Raw genomic sequence first — 21798 nt, 5'->3', positions numbered from 1 at the left:
GGACTAAGGTGCCACGGACGGTGTTGTACAGCTACGAACGGCTCCCTGTTCGCCTGTACAAGAAAACAGTGCCTGCATGCCACCGCTGTGGCACAGTGGGCCATCGGGCCGATGCGTGCCCGCGACCGCAGCCGGGGCGCTGCAAACGCTGCGGAGTCCAGGTTCCCGATGCCACTCCTGACGGCCCGGCGGAACATGACTGCGTTCCGAGCTGCCTCATCTGCGGAGGCGGCCACCCTACCGGAGCTCCTGGCTGTGCCGGGCGGTTCCGGAAACCCATCAAACCCAGCTCCCCATCAGGATCCAAACCGAAGACAAAGACGGGGCCCAAGCAGGCTCCTCCGCCCAAGGCCAAGAAAGCGTCAGCCGATCAGGAAACCAAGGCCAAAACCGGGTCATCGAAACCTGTCAAGTCCGCGACCCAGGCGGCGCCCCCGGTCCTCAACGCCAGGGACTTCCCGCCCTTGGCACCCGTCCAACCACAGGTGAGCAGTTGGAGTAGGGCAGTCTCCGGGCCCACTACCCGTCCCTCCCCTACCCGTCCCTCCCCTACCGAAACCGCCCTACAGCAGCAAGTAGAGGAGCTCAGGCGCCAGAACCAAATTCTAGCGCGCAAAATTCAGGAATTAGAGGCCAAACAGGCCGGGTCATCTGAACCAATGCAAGAAGCTGAGCCAGACGACGAGGATGACGGATCATCCGTAACATCTTGCCTCACTAGCGTCTCGCGGCAGAGCGGGGACACGGTAGTTGGATCAGCTGGTCGCGTCGCCGGCCTAGAGGCACTGCAGCGCCAAACCGAGCAACTGGAGGAGCAAGTGGCGGCCCTCCCGAACCAAATCATGTCAGCAGTCAGCGAGTCCTTCCAGGATATGTTCAAGGCAGCTTTAACGCAAGCACTTCCCGACCTTATGGCCCAGGTCACTGACTCGGTCCTTAAAGCCGTGCAGCCCTGGGTCAGCACCCAAATTAAGAACGCCACAAGCTGCGAATCCCATCACCTCAAACGTAAGACAGCCTTCCGTCAGGCAGCGGAGGAACATGGTTCAGGCTCGGCAGCTGGTGGGTCGGTGCGGCCCCTCACTGGGGTTGCGCCGGCTTCCGGCCAGAGCTATTCCGATCACCCTTAAATAAATACGACAAGATGGCTAGCAGATGTAATAGGAATGCTAAAAACTTTGAAAAATTCCAGATCATCCAATGGAACTGCAGGGGTTTCAGATCTTGGAAAAAGCGGTCACACCTCCAGCTTTACCTGCAGTCCCTAGGTGACATGCCGGCGCTCATTGCCCTACAGGAGCCCGGCATAGACGCTAAATTATCAGGCTACAGCACCTTTCAGGGGGGCCCCTCTACGTGCATCCTGGTGAATAAGGCTTACACCGTGGTTCAGGTCGACTTAGACTTGAGTACCGAGCAAGAATATACAATGGTCCGAGTATTGCCTCTCAGACGCCGCGACCCGTCAATACATATCCTCAACATATACTGCCCTCCGCGTAAGCCGCGCGTAACTTTCAATGAAATCTTCCTTCGCGCGATAAAATTGGCAGCCAAAGAGCCTCTAGTGATCGTTGGAGACTTCAATGCTCCCAGCCTTCATTGGGGCTACCACTTCGAACAGGCAAGAGGACGTAAGCTGGCGGAGCTCATCTCCACCCTCAGCCTCACGTTGCTCACGGACCCGGCGTATCCCACTCGAGTGGGGAATTCGGTAACCCGCGACACGTGTCCAGACCTTTCTCTCGTTAAAAATGCTAGAGCGGCTGCATGGGAGAACTTGGGAGATTCTCTAGGCAGCGATCACCTCCTTCTCCGGATTACACTCGAGGCAAAGGCAGCGCGCAAAAAATGGGGTCAGGCCAAGCTGACCGATTGGCACAAATTCCGGAATCACACTATCCCTCCCGTACTATTTTCCGGCGGCTACGCGGAATGGGCTAACCACATATACAACATTCAGAAACAACACGTCACAACACTACAAACCACCGAAGAGATCCCCGCAGTGGACACCCACCTCCGGCATTTGTGGGAGGCGCGCCGGAGCTTAACTAAACGGTGGAAAAAGCAGAAAACTAATCGCAAATTACGCGACCGCATAGCCAAACTCACAGAGCAGGCTGCAGCGTATGCTGCCGAGCTCTCAGATTCAAATTGGATAGCACGCTGCGACGCCGCAGCTCATCAGATGAGCTCGAAGGGGACGTGGCGTCTCTTTCGCAGTCTAATCGACCCCTCCCAAACGAGAGGGGAGACGCAAAAGCAGCTCCGGCGGGCTCTGCAAGGGTATCAAGGTACGACGGCGCAACTTGCGGACACTCTGTGCGACAGATATCTCTGTCGTATGGAGGACCCGCCTGGGCAACAGTACATGTACTCTGGCAGGCCTAATGAAACACTCGATGCCCCTTTTGAGTTGCACGACCTTAAGGCGGCCTTAGCAAAAATGCGCCGGGGTACGGCTCCGGGACGGGACCACATAACAGTGAACCTGTTGGCGAACCTACCGGACTCAGCCTACCTTCATTTATTAGAATACATCAACCAGATCTGGGACGGGCGTCCACTCCCTCCCGAGTGGAAAACGTCACTTGTGACGTTTATCCCTAAAACAGGTAAGGCCGTGAATACGGACAACCTGAGGCCCATATCACTGACCTCATGTGCGGGCAAGCTTATGGAGACGATGGTACGGGATCGCCTCTCTCCATACCTGGAGAGTAAGGGCTTCTTTGCAGTCACCATGTTCGGGTTTCGCCCTCACATGTCTGCACAGGATGTCCTTCTCCAGCTGCACAGGGATGTAATACGACCCACAACTATGCAACACAATGACAAAGCCATCCTCGCCCTTGATCTGAAAGGGGCTTTCGACAATGTGAAACACGGAAGCATCCTGGCCAACTTGAGTTCTACCGATTGTGGGGCTAGGACCTACGCGTATGTAAGAGATTTCTTGTCTAATCGCCAGGCCTTTCTTCGGATTGAGGGCGAGGAATACGGCCCTTACATGATGGGAACACGGGGTACCCCTCAGGGAGCAGTGTTATCACCGCTCCTGTTCAACATTGCTATGATGCGCCTCCCAAGCCAATTGGCCCGGGTGGAAGGCATTCAACACGCGTTATATGCAGATGATATTACAATTTGGACCACTCAGGGGAGCCTTGGAGACATGGAGGACCGCCTTCAGCAGGCTGCTTCCATAGTCGATGCGTATGCTAATGACTGTGGGCTCCAATGTGCTCCAGCGAAATCAGAGCTTCTGCATGTCAGAGCGAACCCAAAGGATAGGACAGCAATACACATCTCTCTGTCAGGAGGTCCTATTAGAGAGGTGGAGGAGCTCCGTATCCTGGGCCTTTTCATTCACCAGAGACTCAGACCGGACTCCACTATTGCGAAACTCAAGAGAGTAGGCGAACAGGTAGGGCGCATGATCCGCCGCGTTTCCAACAAGCGGGGTGGTCTGCGGGGCAGGGACGCGCTTCGGCTCGTCTATGCCTTCGTGACTAGCCGGATCCTCTACGCCGTGCCATATCTCCGCACTACTAAGCAAGACGAGGCGCGAATAGACGCCATCATCCGCAAGGCAACTAAGCGAGCCCTGGATCTCCCGGTTGCTACCTCTAATGCCAAACTCAAGGCATTGGGGGTGCTAAACTCCTACCAGGAGCTGCGGGAGGCCCACCTCGTGAACCAATACACGCGGCTCACGCAGACGGCTCCTGGGCGCCGCCTGCTAAACCGCTTACACATCCAACACGACTGCACTCCAGAGGAGGCGGAGCGTATCCCAGTACTATGGCGCCATATGCTCTGGGTCTCCCCGCTCCCCCGTAACATGGACACCGACATGCATGAAAACAGACGACAAGCGCGGGCTCGGGCTCTTGAGAGACAACACGGCTCCCGACCCGGTGTATATTATGTAGACGTAGCAGGGCCATCGCCCACGGGATTTTACTCGGCCGCTGTCGTTCACCAGGAAATGCACGTTGATGGACTCTCCTTTCGAGCCCCGAATTCAATGCGGGCCGAGGAAGTAGCGATAGCGCTTGCTGCCGCCCACGCCAATTCGAGAATAATCATCACGGACTCCCGAAAAGCATGTGAACATTACTTGGCAGGGGAGATCTCCCCCTTAGCTGCTTGTATTCTACGACGGACTGCCACTGATCCAACACCCAAACGAATCATTTGGGCTCCTGGCCACCAGGGCTTACGAGGTAATGAGGCCGCTGACGCGGCTGCCCGAGCGCTTACTCACCGGGCTCCTCATCCCAGCTCTTCTGGCTCGGAGACTAACCAGCCGCTGCTGCGATTCAGGGAAATATTAACACATTATAGCGACAACCACCGCCTTTTCCCGGCCCCTGCAAAAGGGCTGAGTAAGACGGAGGAGCGAACTTTAAGGCGCCTGCAGACAGGTACTCTACTCTGTCCTGCAATAATAAAACATTACGATCCTAACACGGATGGGCGATGCCCACACTGTGGGGAGACCTGTGATATCTTCCACATGGTGTGGGCATGTACTCAAAATCCCCACCTCCCCCCTTCCCCTACCCCTTCCAGAGAGGCATGGGAGACTGCCCTCCTCAACTGCTCCTCGCTTGAGTCCCAAAGGGCTCTGGTGAAACGGGCGAGAGACGGGGCCTCGTCGTGCGGTGTCCCGGACTAGGGACGCCGACCATGTAGCGGGGCCACTCTGTGGCTCCCAAACTCTTTTTTTACAATATAAAAGTTTTCACCACCACCACCAACATTCAAGGACTGCCCATCGTGTACCTGTCCACACCACAGTGTTCCAAAACAAGAGAGGAGCATGTGCTTGTTTGTATGTGGGGTGTTTATTGCTTTGATTTGTTCTCGCAGTGCCATATTATGTGAAGTAACCAAGTTCCTCATTCTAGTCGATTGCAATTGTTTTTCATCATATATGTTTTGTGCTTAACCGCATGTTGCTAAATGTTTTGTGTTATTTTGGATTGCGAACCATGACTGCCTTCGTTTCCTTGATAGTTGTTGCAGTGACCTGTTCTACTGTATGTGACATGGTCTAAGTCTTAAGTGTGACCATGAGTACAAATTATGTTTTCATATTTAAAGGGTATGTTTGTTTTACAAATCTGTGGTTACTACCTGGCAGTTCAATTTTGTTACCTTGATGCTTCATTAGTTCTGTTTACTGTATGTATATTGTATTGTCTTACATTTATTTATAGCGCCTTTGCATGCCCATGACCAATAAACCGAAATTTGTCTTTTTGTTGACGACTAAATTTTGCCTCACTCTTGAATTTTCAGCAAACAATGAACTCCCCATGGGAGCAGTAATTGTAGAACGCTGCAATAGCCACCATTACACAGTTTGCATGAAGGTGACGATCGAGTTGCTGTTGCCGCCATCATCCCGAATTCACGTGACGCACGCCGCTGAAGCCGAAGCCAGCGAAGCGAAACAACTGCACTGCAGAATTCTCGCGTTTTCTATCAGTTATTCACTCACCTAGAGTAGTTTGTCAATCTTACTTCTCTAAAAAGTGCACTGCAGCTGACCAGGCCCCTAGTTATTTCACAGCAGGCTCTTCCTTTCTTTATAAATGAGCGCACGCCTATCTTTTTGTACGCTTGTAAAGCGGACGCACCCGCGCTGAATACAGCGGTTGACAGAGAGGGACTAAACCATCCTAAAAAAGCGACACCAAGCGCGGCGGAGCAAGAGAGCGACGCGGCCATCCGCCTACTGGATGTGACGTCACTGGCGCAGCGCGCAGGCCTCAAGTCTCTCTAGGAGGCATTGCCTTAGCGCAGAACCCCCACTTCCGGCTCCGGGGCCCAGTTTTAAAGCCCTAAAGGCCCAGCCCACATTCGGTAACTTCCAATCATGTTGCACTGCTCACATGATTGGTTTACCGAGAGCATGGCCAGCCCTCCAGCTTCCGTAGGGCAAAACGCCCTTTCCACAAACCCAAACGCACGGTCGTGTCAAATGAAAATAAACACAAATATACATTCGTGCTCGGTACCGCGTGTCGGGTGGACACCCGTACTTCCCGGCGCGTTCGCGAGCGGCCGCGTTCCAAGAAAGGAGACGCTCCGCTTTGAGTGCCCCCAGCCGCGTTCCGATGACCCCCGCGAACGCTACCGATACCTTACACGCCCTTCCCAAGATTCTACAAAGGGCTCAAATGGCACTTTTAGAATTACAAACAAAAGGGATCGGTGTCTGACACGAAACTACCCTTCGGGTGACATAACATAAACAAAACGTACACATTCAAATGCGCGTTTCACACCTGTAAAACCAGCACATTCACCGAAGTCCAAGCTGTCGCGCTGCGACCAGTTGCACCAACAAAACCAAAAACAACAAAATGCACATGGGCACCAACACAACATCACGCAAAATGCACACTTAAAAAATTCTCTGCCTCTCCCGTAACCGAGAGTAGAGTAAGCATGAAATGTTTATGGACGTAATGTCATCTCGGTGGACACCCGAACCGCACCGTACAGGAAGGGAGGAACGCCACCACCCGTTCAGCGCGATGCCTTGCCATTTGAACGCAAGGTTTTTTGAGGAAAGGAAATGGCGCAGTAATTCTCTGCCATCTCGGTGGACACCCGAACCGCACCGTAATGGAAGGGAGGAACGCCACCACCCGTTCGGCGCGATGCCTCGCCCTTTGAACGCAGCGCTTCTCCCCCGGGCCCCTGTGCGCCTGCGCGGCTTTGCTTCGATGCGCGAAGCCCCTAAGAGATCACGTATGGCAACGAAGTGTATCGTGGCATTTATGTGCTTTTTGCATGCGTTATTAGAAATCGGAAATTATAAGTCCGTGCATTATCAAACGCACAGCTCCACTGATATCTTGATAAACATTGAGAAGGCACTGGCAGCAGTTATTTTTTGTCTCGTTTGGAGACCAACCGGCGCTTGCATGCCGGTCGCGTAGGAGGGCTTAGAGAGTCTCGTTAAATCTCGTTAAGTCTCGTACGGTGCCCGGATGTTCTCGTTTCAGAGCCCGGATGACTGGAATTCAGTGCCCGGATGAGTGGATTTCAGTGCCCGGATGACTGGAATTCAGTGCCCGGATGAGTGGATTTCAGTGCCCGGATGACTGGATTTCAGTACCCGGATCACTGGATTTCAGTGCCCGGATGACTGGATTTCAGTGCCCGGATGAGTGGATTTCAGTGCCCGGATGATGGCTCTCGGTCTCGGCGTGACGTCACCACACTGCCGACAACGGGGGCTAAAAGCATTTCATGCTTAATACACACAGTGGCATGCCTGCCGTGCGCCGTAACACAGCGTCCAAGTTGGTGCGTCGCACCCAGTTCACCAGCATGCACACCCGCGTCCTGCTCGACACACACACCGACACTCGCAACTGGAGCGTTCAGTAGCACTGATACGGGCCACGTGAGCCTCCTTAGTCGCACCGAGCGTCCCTGTGCGCGTTCGAGCCCACTCGTGCCTCATTCGACACGATTAACACCTAATGGCCACTATGCTCGTCAGGCTGGTGCCACAGCGGGGCGTGAACTGAAAAGACGGTGCCCTCCAGGATCAAAAACGTCCTGGTCATCGATAGGTGAAAATCTCTGACCGTGCGACGCACTTGAGAGCACTCTCTCTCCGGCGCACCAGTACGACACGCGTGGTGCGTAAAGAGCATAGCCCCTGGCCCGCCCAAATATAGCAGTACAGTCAGTCTCGCTACACTTGATATGCCGACCTCTAGCACGGAACATACTGTTCCTCGCGTCGACTTTCAGCGTGAAAGCCACGCACCTGCCTCCTGCCACTCCACCTCGCCCGGGGCCATCTGCACCTTTACTGCACGAGCAAACTTTGAAACCGCCGCTCCGTGCTTGATCAGCGCCCGCTGGCCCCGTGGCATAGTCTGACTCCGAGGCTCCATGAGCTCCCTGGCAGTCACTTGACCCGGGCTTGCCTTGCGGCAAGTCGCCACTCATTTCCGGGTCCTCAACTGACCCGGTCGGGCACACACCGGGTGCGTTCAACTGCGCGGCGTTCTGCCCGGTCGGCCCAACAGGCCCACCTCCGCTCTTTGCCTCGGATGAAGGGCTCTTGCCACCAGAAACGCTGCGGGACACAGTGTGCGGTTGCGGCAACGCCAGATTTTCACTGGCTGTTACTAGCTCCGCGTCAGAGGTCACAATCTTAGAGCCTACAGGAATTCCACCGCTGTCCTGTTTGTTATCGGACACCTTGGTCACGATTGGCTCTAGATCACTAGAATTGGGCTGCTCCTGTTCTTTGCTAGCCGCCCGCGGTGGCGGAAAAGCTGTGGTATTTCCGCGTCCTTCAGGAATCCTGTTTTCACTTCCTGAACCTTTCGCGGCGTTTCCTAAGAAAGATGCGTTCCCGCATACCGGCTGATTGCTTTCAGCGTCCTCACTGCTTTTTCCCTGACCTGTGCATGACAAGCATAATCCTTTGTCTTCCAGCACAGGCTGCCTCACCTCTCGGGACTCGGAGCAGTTCTCCCTGGTTAGTTCACTAGCTTTCCTAGACGCCTTGAGCTCAGCGAGCTCCAGCGCTAGCTGCTGGCGCTTTGCTTCTAATTCATCCAAGACGCACTTAACATCCTGAGGTTTCTCCTCGCACAGCGGCGCCTTTCCTCTATTCACTTTCGCAAGTTCAGCCTGAAAGTACGCTAAGCGCGCCTTTGCTAATTCCACTTGGTACCTCACATCGAGTGAGGGCCGGCATGGATAACTCTCCATACCGCCGTCTGTATCCCTCAACTGTCCTGCCGGCTCGAACACAGGGACGTGAACAATGCGACCAAGGAAACTCACGGTTTCGATGCGTCGATCCGCATTGCCAGCTCCTTGGCGTCGGAGTCCACCTCCACTTTCACCGCACGCTGCGATGAGCTGTCGGACGCCGCTGGTCCTGTGCCCGCTGCTGTCGCCTTGCTGCGACCCGCCGGTGACCGTCGAGTTCTCGACGCGCTGCCTCCTTGCCCGGACGCAGTCCCGCGTCGCTGGACACCTGCCGTGGTCCTTGCGTCCTTGCCGCCGTCTCCCCGCAGGTCCTTTCTCGAACGCTGCTGTTGCCTGACCGTCGCCTTTCTCCCTGCCTTCTTTTTCCTGCGCCGTCTTCCGATGGCCGCAGGATCCTGTCGACTGCGCCAGTAAAGTTCCACAGGTTCTTTCGTCTTCCTTATTGCACCAGCGGTGCCCCGCCGGAGACGGGTTGGTTTCAACTCAAAGACTGAAGCTCTTCGCACCAGGGGTGCCCGTCAGAGACGGTCTTGTGTTCAGTTGAGACGCAGGGGTAAGGCGAACACTTCAAATTTTATGTACAGTATTTACAATAGATACAAGTTTAGGCACTGTAGAGACAAATTAACGGCACAAAGAGACAAAACAACAACAAAAAGGTGGATCTGGCTAATACTAGGGGAGGCCCCTACTCGGCGTTGCCGAAGATGCGTTGCATCTCACCTTAGCGCAGAACCCCCACTTCCGGCTCCGGGGCCCAGTTTTATAGCCCTAAAGGCCCAGCCCACATTCGGTAACTTCCAATCATGTTGCACTGCTCACATGATTGGTTTACCGAGAGCATGGCCAGCCCTCCAGCTTCCGTAGGGCAAAACGCCCTTTCCACAAACCCAAACGCACGGTCGTGTCAAATGAAAATAAACACAAATATACATTCGTGCTCGGTACCGCGTGTCGGGTGGCCACCCGTACTTCCCGGCACGTTCGCGAGCGGCCGCGTTCCAAGAAAGGAGACGCTCCGCTTTGAGTGCCCCCAGCCGCGTTCCGATGACCCCCGCGAACGCTACCGATACCTTACAATAGTACTTGCTGAGTCGATCAAAAAATTCTAATATTCGCACCTTCGGCGGCGACGACGAAACAAAACTAGCCGTTATCTCAGCGATTGTACCGGTGCCGCGTCTCCTTTGTCGACCATGGTTATTCGGTGAAGGAGGGGGATGGGGAGTGCATTGCGGCAGGGTTGAAAACGCTTTTCAACTATCAATGATAACAACAACCATAGTTTGGGCTCGACTTCCCTAAATTTCGAGACTTTCGTTAAAAAGCGCCTTCAAAGCCGAACCTCCACGGCCGGCAAACGAGATGGCGTCAGCGGTACAACCGCTGAGATAACCACTGGTTTTGTTTCGTTGTCCCTGCAGCCGATGCGAATATCGTACTTTTTTTAAGCATGAAATGCTTTTAGCTGCCATTTTCGGCCGTGTGGCGACGTTACGCCGAGACCGAGAGCCAACATCCGGGCACTGAATTCCACTCATCCGGGCACTGAATTCCACAGATCCGGAAGCTGAAACGAGAGCATCCGGGCACCGTACGAGACTTAACGAGACTACAGGACCGGCATACAAGCGCCGGTAGCTTCGCGCCGAACGTGTGGTGGCGTTCCTCCCTTCCTTTACTGTGCGGTTCGGGTGTCCACCGAGATGACAGAGAATTACTGCGTAATTTTCTGTCCTCAAAAAGCGTCGCGTTCAAAGGGCAAGGCATCGCGCTGAACGGGTGGTCGCGTTCCGTGGACTGCCTGGCAGCGCTGCAACACGCAGTCGCGTTCCACTCCTATAGGCGAAGCTTAAGCATCATTAATTAGCAGTTAATTAATATTAAGTCATCAGTCAGTAATTAGTCAGTAATTAGTAATTTGACATTACTTCGTCATCCATTATCTTGACGTAATCCAGTGGTAACGTCACCAGTCTCACATAGGCAAAGTGGTGCTGAAAACGCTTTCGCCTCTACGCACTTTAGACAGTTTCGAACGCTCTGCATATACATTCTTCTCAGGCCTGCGTCTCGTCGTGTCCGCGTACGCTTCTGCATCGTCCTGCATTTCAATGCCGCCACCGTCACAGCTGCTTAAGCCGAGCAATGGAGACTGATAAAAGGAGTGGTAGGATGCGTCTTGCGGAAAGCGATCGCTTTGCGAGTGATACGCCACAGCAGAAGAATGCTCGCCCCTGCCGACAACGCCATGATTATGCGGCCGCTCCCGAAAGCCCGCAAACAATTCATGCTTACTCTATTCTCGGTTACGGGAGAGGCAGAGTTTTTTTATCGATTGAGATAAGCACCCCACATGAATGTAGCTTGAAACAATTCTGCCGACCAAATGCATTTCGTTGCGAAATTTGAGTTTCAACAACTCTTCAGTTTACATGAGCGAAACCTTCGATGGCGCGCGTAGAACGGCGGAACAGTCCGTAGCTCACGTGACCTTGTGGCGTCATCACAACCTACGCATCGAATTGGGAGCCAACGAGAGGTTGTAACGGTTTTGCAATGGTAGGACTGTTTTTCTTCAGAATGTCAAATATGCTTGAGGTTTATATATCCTTCCTTTGTCTTTATTTGGTCACTGATGTCGTGGTTGCCAACCGCTGTGGGCCCCGGGAGCTTCTCAAACTGCGACTTATCTTCCCAAGGCCCACTTATCTTTGAAGCCGAAATGAAAATTGAATGAAAGAGCCACATGGATCGCACAAGCCCCACCAGTGGCAGCACCTGCAGTCGCAGGACACTGCCGCATCACTTAAAATAGCTTAGCCGCTGCACCACTGCGTCAGGAATGGTATCATAACTCGCAGGGACCTATGGAACTTGAGCCGAGAATGGCCAATTCAGCATACATGACCATTAACATTAACTTAAGCGAAGCTTAAGTGTCGATTGCAATTTTATTCTTGCACTTATTGAATATATTTGATTTCGTCCTCCGTTTTGAGAGGAGGCAGGCACTAAAAGATCTCAGAACACCTCGTAAGGCTCCTAGACACCCAAGAAGTTAATAAATTTATCATAGCGTTAGGTAATTTTTTAACCCGCTCTCACACTGGTGAGCTGTACATGTACGTGACATCGCGTTTTATATTACCCACTTCCGGCAGAAGTACTCTAACTGAGCACATATGTACATTACGTCATAAACAATGCACGCATCGCCTTTCTTTTCACTATACATCACCTGCAGTTTGCTAATAATAAAGGACTAAGCGGACGTGAGGTTAAAATCCTTGTTTCGTAATGGTGTCTCGAAAACTGTTTACGGGTGCTGTCTCTTGCAACATCAGCATGTCAAAGGTCCAGTCAAATTTTCCGTTCATGAAGGAATCGTTTGCGACAACATAACTTTCTTAGTAATTGTTCTGTAATACAGTCTACGTAGGGATACCGAGAATGCACCTTGCTCACCCTGGTTGTCCATTCTGTCCTTTCAAGAACCACACGTAAGTCGCTTTCTTGGACTGATAGTCGTAATCTGTACGAGTGGCTGTTGCGCAGTCCAGGTCTCCGTCCAGACCGTCGTCAAAAATGGCGATGGGTGCCGTAAATGTATCCATTAGCTGTGACAAATACCAAAACCAATAAACAGGGGTTTACATGACCACTGCTTTCAATCCCTTGAAATATCAGTGCGAAAGCATTATTCTGATGGGTAAACCCAGTGAAAGAGCTCGTGATGTTTGTATGCATGCGGCGTTTGTGGGTTTGTGCCAAGCGAAACAAAGAAATGACAACAAAACTACCAAATTATCAAACTAATATTCGTGTTTTGAGCTATGTGGCAGAAACACGGCACTAGAGCAGTAAGTGTTGGCGTTGACATTGTTGCAGAAACGCGCCACTGTCGGATATGTCTTCCGCGTACACTGTGCAAATGAGCATTGAGGAGAAAATGTTGAAGACGCGCATAACTAGCTCCTTATGTCAATGGACACCTCAATCTCGTACTCTTCCCCTACTCAGACCACATACTGCATTTGCAAATGTAATTAAAGCTCACCGTGCCTGTCTTCATTCGCAGTTCGCCCATCCATCAAGATCATGCTCACCCATATGGACTCTCCATGAACCCCGGGTGCACCTATCTATTCCGGGAATTAATAAGAAATCTGATTTATCATTGCCTGCTCTCAAGCAACTGACACTGCATCATTTGCATTTCAACCATAAACACCGCATACATGTCTACACAGATGGCTCAGTGACTTCAACAAGCTCTGCTGGGTCTGTGGTGATATCGGCCAGGTCTATTTTAATGAAAGTGAGGACTACCTATCTCACCTCTTCAACTGGTGCAGAACTAGCTGCCCTACGGGCTGCAGTTCAGTTCATCAGTCAGGAATCTGCACATGACTGGACAGTTTTCACTGACTCTAAAGCAGCGCTTCAAGGCCTGCAAACTGCACTACGCCGTGGGGCACACGAAGAACTCGTTGCCGAAATCCGCAAGCTGTACCATGACGCCACATTGAAAGGACATGACATAATTTTCCAGTGGCTGCCGGGCCACTGCGGCATTCATGGCAATCACCCGGCCGACGAAGGTGCCCGTTCTGCCTACAATGACGGAATCCCCGTTAATATCCCCGTAACGAGAGCTAACGCAGCGTGTGGGCTTCGTTCCTTGAGGCTGGAGCTCACACTTTCAGCGTGGAACACTGGAGAGTTGTGCAACCGTCGCCTCAGGACATTGGACCCTGGACTGCGCCTCCTTCTTCCGTGTGATGTAGCGCGTCGTGAAGCAACACTACTGTGTCGTCTATGGCTCGGTGTTGCCTTCACGAATAAGTTTGCTTTCCGGATAGCGATGGCCACTAGCCCTTGTTGTGTGAACTGCGCCTGTGAAGAGACAATCACTCATCTCTTGTGCGAGTGTCCTGCCTTTGTGGCCAAAAGACATAAGCTGCGCTGTGCTCTGGACCGCCTGGATCCTCGCCCTTTCACAGAGGCCAAGATCCTCGGTCCGTTGCCCCAACAGTCAACTGCCATCAAGGCTTACAAGGCACTCTTTTGTTTTTTGAGAGAGACTACCTTGATTGACAGACTGTGATTATTTCCCGTTCCTTCTCTCTTTCCTCTTTAATTCCCCTCATTCCCTTCCCCTGTGCAGGATAGCCAACCGGAATCCTTTCTGGTTAACATCCCTGCCTTTCCCTCTCTATCTATCTATCTATCTATCTATCTATCTATCTATCTATCTATCTATCTATCTATCTATCTATCTATCTATCTATCTATCTATCTATCTATCTATCTATCTATCTATCTATCTATCTATCTATCTATCTATCTATCTATCTATCTATCTATCTATCTATCTATCTATCTATCTATCTATCTATCTATCTATCTATCTATCTATCTATCTATCTATCTATCTATCTATCTATCTATCTATCTATCTATCTATCTATCTATCTATCTATCTATCTATCTATCTATCTATCTATCTATCTATCTATCTATCTATCTATCTATCTATCTATCTATCTATCTATCTATCTATCTATCTATCTATCTATCTATCTATCTATCTATCTATCTATCTATCTATCTATCTATCTATCTATCTATCTATCTATCTATCTATCTATCTATCTATCTATCTATCTATCTATCTATCTATCTATCTATCTATCTATCTATCTATCTATCTATCTATCTATCTATCTATCTATCTATCTATCTATCTATCTATCTATCTATCTATCTATCTATCTATCTATCTATCTATCTATCTATCTATCTATCTATCTATCTATCTATCTATCTATCTATCTATCTATCTATCTATCTATCTATCTATCTATCTATCTATCTATCTATCTATCTATCTATCTATCTATCTATCTATCTATCTATCTATCTATCTATCTATCTATCTATCTATCTATCTATCTATCTATCTATCTATCTATCTATCTATCTATCTATCTATCTATCTATCTATCTATCTATCTATCTATCTATCTATCTATCTATCTATCTATCTATCTATCTATCTATCTATCTATCTATCTATCTATCTATCTATCTATCTATCTATCTATCTATCTATCTATCTATCTATCTATCTATCTATCTATCTATCTATCTATCTATCTATCTATCTATCTATCTATCTATCTATCTATCTATCTATCTATCTATCTATCTATCTATCTATCTATCTGTCTGTCTGTCTGTCTGTCTATCTACCTATCTATCTATCTATCTATCTATCTATCTATCTATCTATCTATCTATCTATCTATCTATCTATCTATCTATCTTTCTGTCTGTCTGTCTGTCTGTCTGTCTGTCTGTCTGTCTGTCTGTCTGTCTGTCTATCTATCTGTCTGTCTGTCTGTCTGTCTGTCTATCTATCTATCTATCTATCCACCTCATTTCAAATGCTAACATCAACATGAATAAAATCTGGAACATTGTAAGAGGTGCAATCGGGCTTCGAACAGAGCAGCCTATATTACCTGACATTGATCAAGAAGCTGCTGATGAGTTTAACCACTGTTTTATAATTATTGGACCGCACCTAGCGACTCAGCTACCTCCAGTGACTGATCGTATGTCCTTAATCAAATCAGTTGTGAATAGTTTTGCAACTTATGATGTAAAGATACATGACGTAATAACAGTAGTTAAAAAGTTAAGAACAAATAAGGCAGCAGGCCTTGATCAAACTCATGTTCAATTAATTAAGGATAATACTGATATATTAGCCGATCCTCTTCTTTGTCTATTTAATCACTCACTTCAAATCAAAATATCTCCTGCTGGACGCAAAAAGATCGCTGAAATCGAGAGGCGAATCGAGGAACATACACTTACTCTCCAAAAACAACAATGGAACCAAATATGTGAAAGCGTCAATGGGCAGCTCGGAAATAAGAAGACATGGCATCTTCTAAGACACCTGCTCGACCCAGAACAAACACGTCCCGTGCAACAAAGTCAACTGTACAGGCTCATACATAAATATGAGGGTACACCTGAAGACCTAATCAAAGAGCTAGCAGAACGTTATCTAAACACGGATGATGGTACCACTCAACCAGACTACCGGGGGACTCCTAATCCAAATTTAGACGCAGACATCACAGACGCAGAGGTCTGGTACGCAATTGGAAAACTGCGGACAACATCTGCGGCAGGACCAGACAAAGTAACAAATAAGACTCTCAGGAACTTAGACGCAACGTCGATCGCGGCGGTTACAGACCTTATGAACAAATACTGGCATGCAGGCAACATACCACCAGAGTGGAAACACGCGAAAATCACTTTTATTCCTAAAGCGGGTAAGAAACTCAGCACTGAGAATCTACGCCCAATTTCATTAACATCATGCCTAGGCAAACTCATGGAGCATGTCATCCTCAATAGGCTCCAAAACTATGCGGAGGACATGAACCTCCTACCTGAAACAATGTTAGGATTCAGGGCCCAACTATCTACCCAGGACATACTCTTGCAGCTTAACAAGGACATAATTGAAGCTGACGAGGGAACAGGGACGAAAGCAATATTGGGTTTAGACCTTGTTAAAGCTTTCGACAACGTCACCCACAAAGCCATTTTGACAAACTTGTCAGAAATCAACCCCGGAGAAAGGACGTACAACTACATCCGATCCTTCCTCACTAACAGAACAGCAGTGATAACGGTCGGAACAATAGAGTCTGCCCCAATCACACTAGGAAGTAAAGGAACGCCACAGGGCTCCGTCCTGTCCCCTTTCCTTTTTAACCTCTCCCTCATCAAAATTCCCCCCAAACTGGCACAAATACCAGACCTACATCACACGTTCTATGCAGATGACATCACACTTTGGGTAACCAAAGGATGCGAAGGCTACATAGAAGACACACTCCAAGCAGCAGTGGACATCATTGAGGCATGCGCATGGGAATCCGGCCTCACTTGTTCTGAGCAAAAATCTGAACTCTTCGTGATCCGTCGTAAACAAAGAGGTAGGCGTACCACGACATCCCCCCCGCAAATAAACGTCTATGTTAATGGACGATCTGTCAAAGAGGTACAGACCATGAGGATACTGGGGTTGTATTTACAAACAAATGGAAAGAATACTGACACACTCACTAAGCTAAAACGCACGGTAGAAGCGACGGCGCGATTAATCCGCCGCATAGCTAACCGCAGACAAGGGGTGAGGGAAAGAGATTTATGCCGACTAGTGCAGGCCTTTGCGCTAAGCAGGATACTCTATGCCACCCCTTATCTCAAATTTTCGAAAGCAGAAAAGGACAAATTGGATAGTATGATACGGCAGGCCTATAAGGCTGCGTTAGGACTCCCACTAAATGCCTCAACTGAAAGGCTTATGAGGTTAGGAATACATAACACCTACAATGAACTGAAAGAAGCCCATTTAATGGCTCAAACAGCGCGATTAGCCAATTCCAGAACTGGCAGGAGTATTCTTACCAGGCTCGGAATTAACTTTCAACCTACGAATAACGATGCTAAAGTAGATTTACCCCGCGACTATAGGACGGCCCTACTAATCAAACCACTCCCCAAAAACATGCACCCCTTACACCATGAGGGTAGAAGACAAGCAAGAGCCAAAGCCTTACATAACAAATACAGACAGTGCGCTGGAACACTTTATGTAGATGCGGCAGAATACAAAAATACCAATGCCTTTGCAATTGTGGTTGTGAACGAGAATGGTGACCACATCGTCTCGGCGACAATCAAAACGAAATCCTCTGAAACGGCAGAAGAGGCGGCTATAGCCCTCGCCCTAGCGCATACCCAAGGGAGCATCATCTTCAGCGATTCCAAAATGGGTATCAATAATTTCGCTAAAGGGCCAATTACAAACACCTCCCTTAGAATCCTTAACGCAACCAAATTCTCACCAAATTATTCCGAATTGATATGGGTCCCAGCCCATTCGGGGAATCCGGGGAACGAGGCAGCCCACAATAAAGCCCGAGGTTTCGTCGACCGGGCAGTGGATGAGTCTGGCTCCCTGAATTTCACGAAGGACTCCATGATCACATATCATGATCTCACCAATCATTTTAAACTAGAGAGGAGAATTTTCCCCCCTCCAGACAAAAGACTTACTAAAGAACAAGAGGTTACGTGGCGTCGTCTACAGACGAGATCGATACGCACCCCATCACTCCTCGCGCACATTTATCCAGATCTTTACAACCCAAACTGCAAACACTGTGGCCACCGTGCTACCTACGATCACATCCTGTGGGACTGCAAAATAGAGCCAGCTCCTTCTCTCGAGCGGTGGGAGACCGTGCTGGCTAGCTCTGACCCCAGAACGCAAGTTTTGGCGGTGGAGTGGGCTGACAAAGTCGTCGAGGGCTATGTACTCTCGACCACTTAACGCGACCTCTTGCCAAGCTCTTCCCGGCGAATAAAATGTTTTACAATCAATTAGAAATAGCAAATGGCGTTCCAGTTTTTAAGGAAGGAGATCGCCCTCCTGCATCAGCAAGGTTTCTGGCCACATCAATTTACTTTCTCTGCAGTTCTCAACCTAATACGAATGCTAAATACAGCTCTCCACTAGAATAGAATTGCTATCGTTGTATATATTGATATAAGAAAGGCCTTCGACACAGTTAACTACAAGATTTTACTCAACACAGTTGGAAATTATGGTTTCAGTGGTAAGTTCCTGAACTTACTCAAACGCTATCTCATCGACCGCAAGCAGCACACAGTAATTGAAAAATATACACCTACTTCACAAACCGTATTAACTGACGTGTCACAAGGATCGGTTCTTGGACCCATGCTATTCTCACTGCGCATAAATGATCTCCCTGCCATCCTTAAGTACTCCCAACCTTTAATGCATGCTGACGGTACCGCTCTTTTGTTTACAGTAGAGAATTTCGATGAAATACAGGGCAAAATAAATGCAGCGCTAGACAATCTTTTTAAGTGGTTCACATCCAATCAATTAACCCTTAATCTCGGTAAGACTAAGTATACAGTTTTCAATCCAGAGAAAATCAACTGAACACTGAGAAACTGCACATATCACTACGCGGCACAAAACTAGAACAAGTTAGTTCTTGCAAATATTTCGCATTTTATTTGAATCAGGCACACGCTGGAAAACAAACATTAAACACCTCTGTTCGAAGCTCGCATACGCGTTCTATGTTCTACTTAAAGGTCGTGAATGTTTCGCATACCCCATTTTACACATTCTTTACCTTTCCTTCTTTCCTAGTCTCCTCTCTTACTGTATTGAGTATTGGGGTGCCACGTTCATAACTTATCTCGAACCTGTAATTCGTCTGCAAAAACGTGCATTACGAATTATTACATTTTCAACTCCCGCTAAATCTAGTAGATCTCTGTATAATTCAGTCCATGTGATTTCGTTCAATGCATTATCAGAATTACAAATTGCACAAAGCATACACAGAATCTTAGAGGCCAATGTTCCTCTTCCCATAGCTTTGTTTCAATCTCCATTACAAAATATAAGAGCTGCAACTAATCATAATTTTAACCTCCCTCCATCTCAAAAGAAAACATTCGACAGAAGTCTGTCTGGTTGGGAAATTTAATGTTAGGAGAAGGTAAGTGACGCCAACCAAGTAAAATACAAGAAAAACACGACGTTTCGGGACCGGCTCGGCCCCTTCTTCACGGTGTGACTACGGGCGAGCGCAGCTTGGCTTTTTAAGCCCCTGTGTGGAGGACCTGCGGGTCAATGGCCGCAGCCCATGGACGTAGGATGAGGGGAGAGTCCCCAGGGAACGATTAACATTCTCTCGTGTTTGCTGTATGTGCCACGACTCGAGTAGAAGCCTCCTGCGTGGGTTAGCTTCCGTTTCCAATACAATGGTGCTGTCGAAGTCAATTGGGTGGTCACACCCTTCACAGTGTTCGGCCACGGCGCTGCGTTGACGATTCATGTGACGGACGTCCGCTTTGTGTTGGTTCATCCTTTCCGCGAAGTTCTTCGTTTCCCCTATGTACGACGCCGGGCAGACGGAACACGGAATTTTGTACACGACGCCCTGGGCCTTTTCTCTGGGCTGCCGGTTTTTTGGGCGGGGGAGAAGGCGACCGATAGTGCTGGTCGGTTTGTGCGTTGTCAGCACCCCTTCTTTTCCGAGAATGCGACCGAGCGTCTCGCTCACGCCTCTCACGTAGGGGATGCAAACACGTTTCCGCTTCTGGAATGCGTCTGAGGAAATAATAGACCGGATTTTGTTTTGCCTTTCTTGTTTCCTGATAATGCGCCGGATGAATGAGCTTGGGTAGCCGTTCTTTTGGAGGTCAGAAATGATTCGGTTCTTCTCCTTCCTTTTATCTTCACTTGAGGAACATATGGAGTCGGCTCTCTTCAGTAATGACCTCACGACAGATGCTTTGTGCGGGATGGGATGGTTCGAATCGAAATGTAGGTACCGTCCTGTGTGGGTTGGCTTCCTGTGCACCGAGGACTGCAGGCCTTTGTCGTGCCTTGTAAGTAGGACATCCAGAAAAGGCAGGCTGCCCTGCTGTTCATGTTCAACAGTAAATTGTATGGCCGGTTCAACTGAATTTAGATGACTCTGGAGGTTTTCTATCTCTGAGGTTTTCACCACACAAAAGCAGTCGTCTACATAACGGAGGAATAACTTTGGCTTGGGATTAAAGGAGGAGAGGGCCCGGCTTTCGACGTCTTCCATGGTTAGGTTAGCCACTGTGACTGAAATTGAAGCCCCCATAGCAGTTCCGGTTGTTTGCTTGAAAAATTCTCCGTTGTAGGTGAAAAAGGTACTGCGCAGACAGAGGTCGAGAAGGCGACATACCTCATCGACGTTGAGTGGAGTTCTCTCGTGCAGCGTTTGGTCGTTTTCGAGTGCGCGGCGAGCAACGGACACAGCAAGGGGAACCGGTACGCAGGTAAATAGCGACACCACGTCAAACGAGACTAGGCTTTCGTCTTCCTCCACGGTAAGGTTCGAGACAAGTTGGACGAAATGCCGCGAATTCTGTACGTGCGTGGGTGTTCTGCCGGCGAGCGGCGCCAGTACCTTGTGCAGGTAGTCAGAGAGACGTCGCAGAGGAGACAGGGTGAAGTCTACAATTGGCCGAAGGGGGACGCCAGGCTTGTGAGTTTTAGGTAGCCCGTAAAAACCTGGAGCTGAGCCGTTTCTGGAGATGAGGCGGAGGTAAAGCCATTTGAAATCAGGATGCCGCTTGAACATCTCTGCCAGGGTTTTGTTGAGTGTTGCCTGAGTGTTTGAAGTCGGATCCTTGCGAACCTTCTCATACGCCCCACTGCTCAAAAGGGCTGACGCCTTCTCCTCGTAGTCGCGTCGGTCCATCACCACTGTAGAGTTGCCCTTGTCTGCCGGGAGTATGACGATGTCGGTGTCGTCCCTGAGACCGCGTAGGGCTTTTCGTTCCAGTTGAGACAGATTGCTCGGAAATTTGGGGGGTACCTTGGCGATGACACCAATCGCTTTCAGGCGGACCTCTTCCCTGACGTGCGGCTCCAGGTGCTGGATCGCATCTTCAACAGCCGCGACTAGTTTTGGGAGGGCGGGACCATATTGTCCACGGAAAAATTTCAGGCTCAAACAATTTAACGGAGCCCTGATCTGCAATTCTTTGCCTGTACAGATCAAGCAAGCCTATAGCTTTAATTAAGCTCTAAAGAAATACCTTTTTGAAAACTGTTGTGAAGTTTAAACGAAATTGTTACTGAATATTATAGCATTCGCTATGCTGTGTGCGTCAAGGATTATTTTTGTATTTGTTAATTACTCTCCTCCGCTGCTGTCTTAGAAGTGGTATCATACGTCACCACTGGACCCTTTACTAGCCAATGGCTATGGGACAGCAACTCTTTTGTATTTTGAAAGAAATTCCGAAAATAAAGAACGAATGAATGAACCGCACTTTCAGGTGGCTTGAAGGGGTGTCCACTAGCAAAAAACTGTGTTTTCACAAAATATTTCATGC

General features: G+C 49.4%; 1 protein-coding gene across 1 annotated transcript in view; it reads right to left on the bottom strand.

Moving 5' to 3' along the window:
- Positions 1 to 12391, bottom strand: part of LOC149343013 (uncharacterized) — a 32453-nt gene extending 20062 nt beyond the window's left edge. The window contains exon 1 of the mRNA XM_089546868.1: positions 12238 to 12391. Coding sequence (XP_089402994.1) covers positions 12238 to 12386 — 149 coding nt within the window. The 5' untranslated portion in view covers positions 12387 to 12391. The remainder of the gene's footprint in view (positions 1 to 12237) is intronic.
- Positions 12392 to 21798: the final 9407 nt, after the last annotated feature.

This window comes from Amblyomma mixtum, chromosome 5 (genome assembly GCF_055824585.1).
Source record: "Amblyomma mixtum isolate Tamu chromosome 5, ASM5582458v1, whole genome shotgun sequence".
NCBI classification, from domain to species: Eukaryota; Metazoa; Arthropoda; class Arachnida; order Ixodida; family Ixodidae; genus Amblyomma; species Amblyomma mixtum.
The sequence above is the reverse complement of the archived record's forward strand: the minus strand, read 5'-3'. Positions and strand labels throughout refer to the sequence as shown.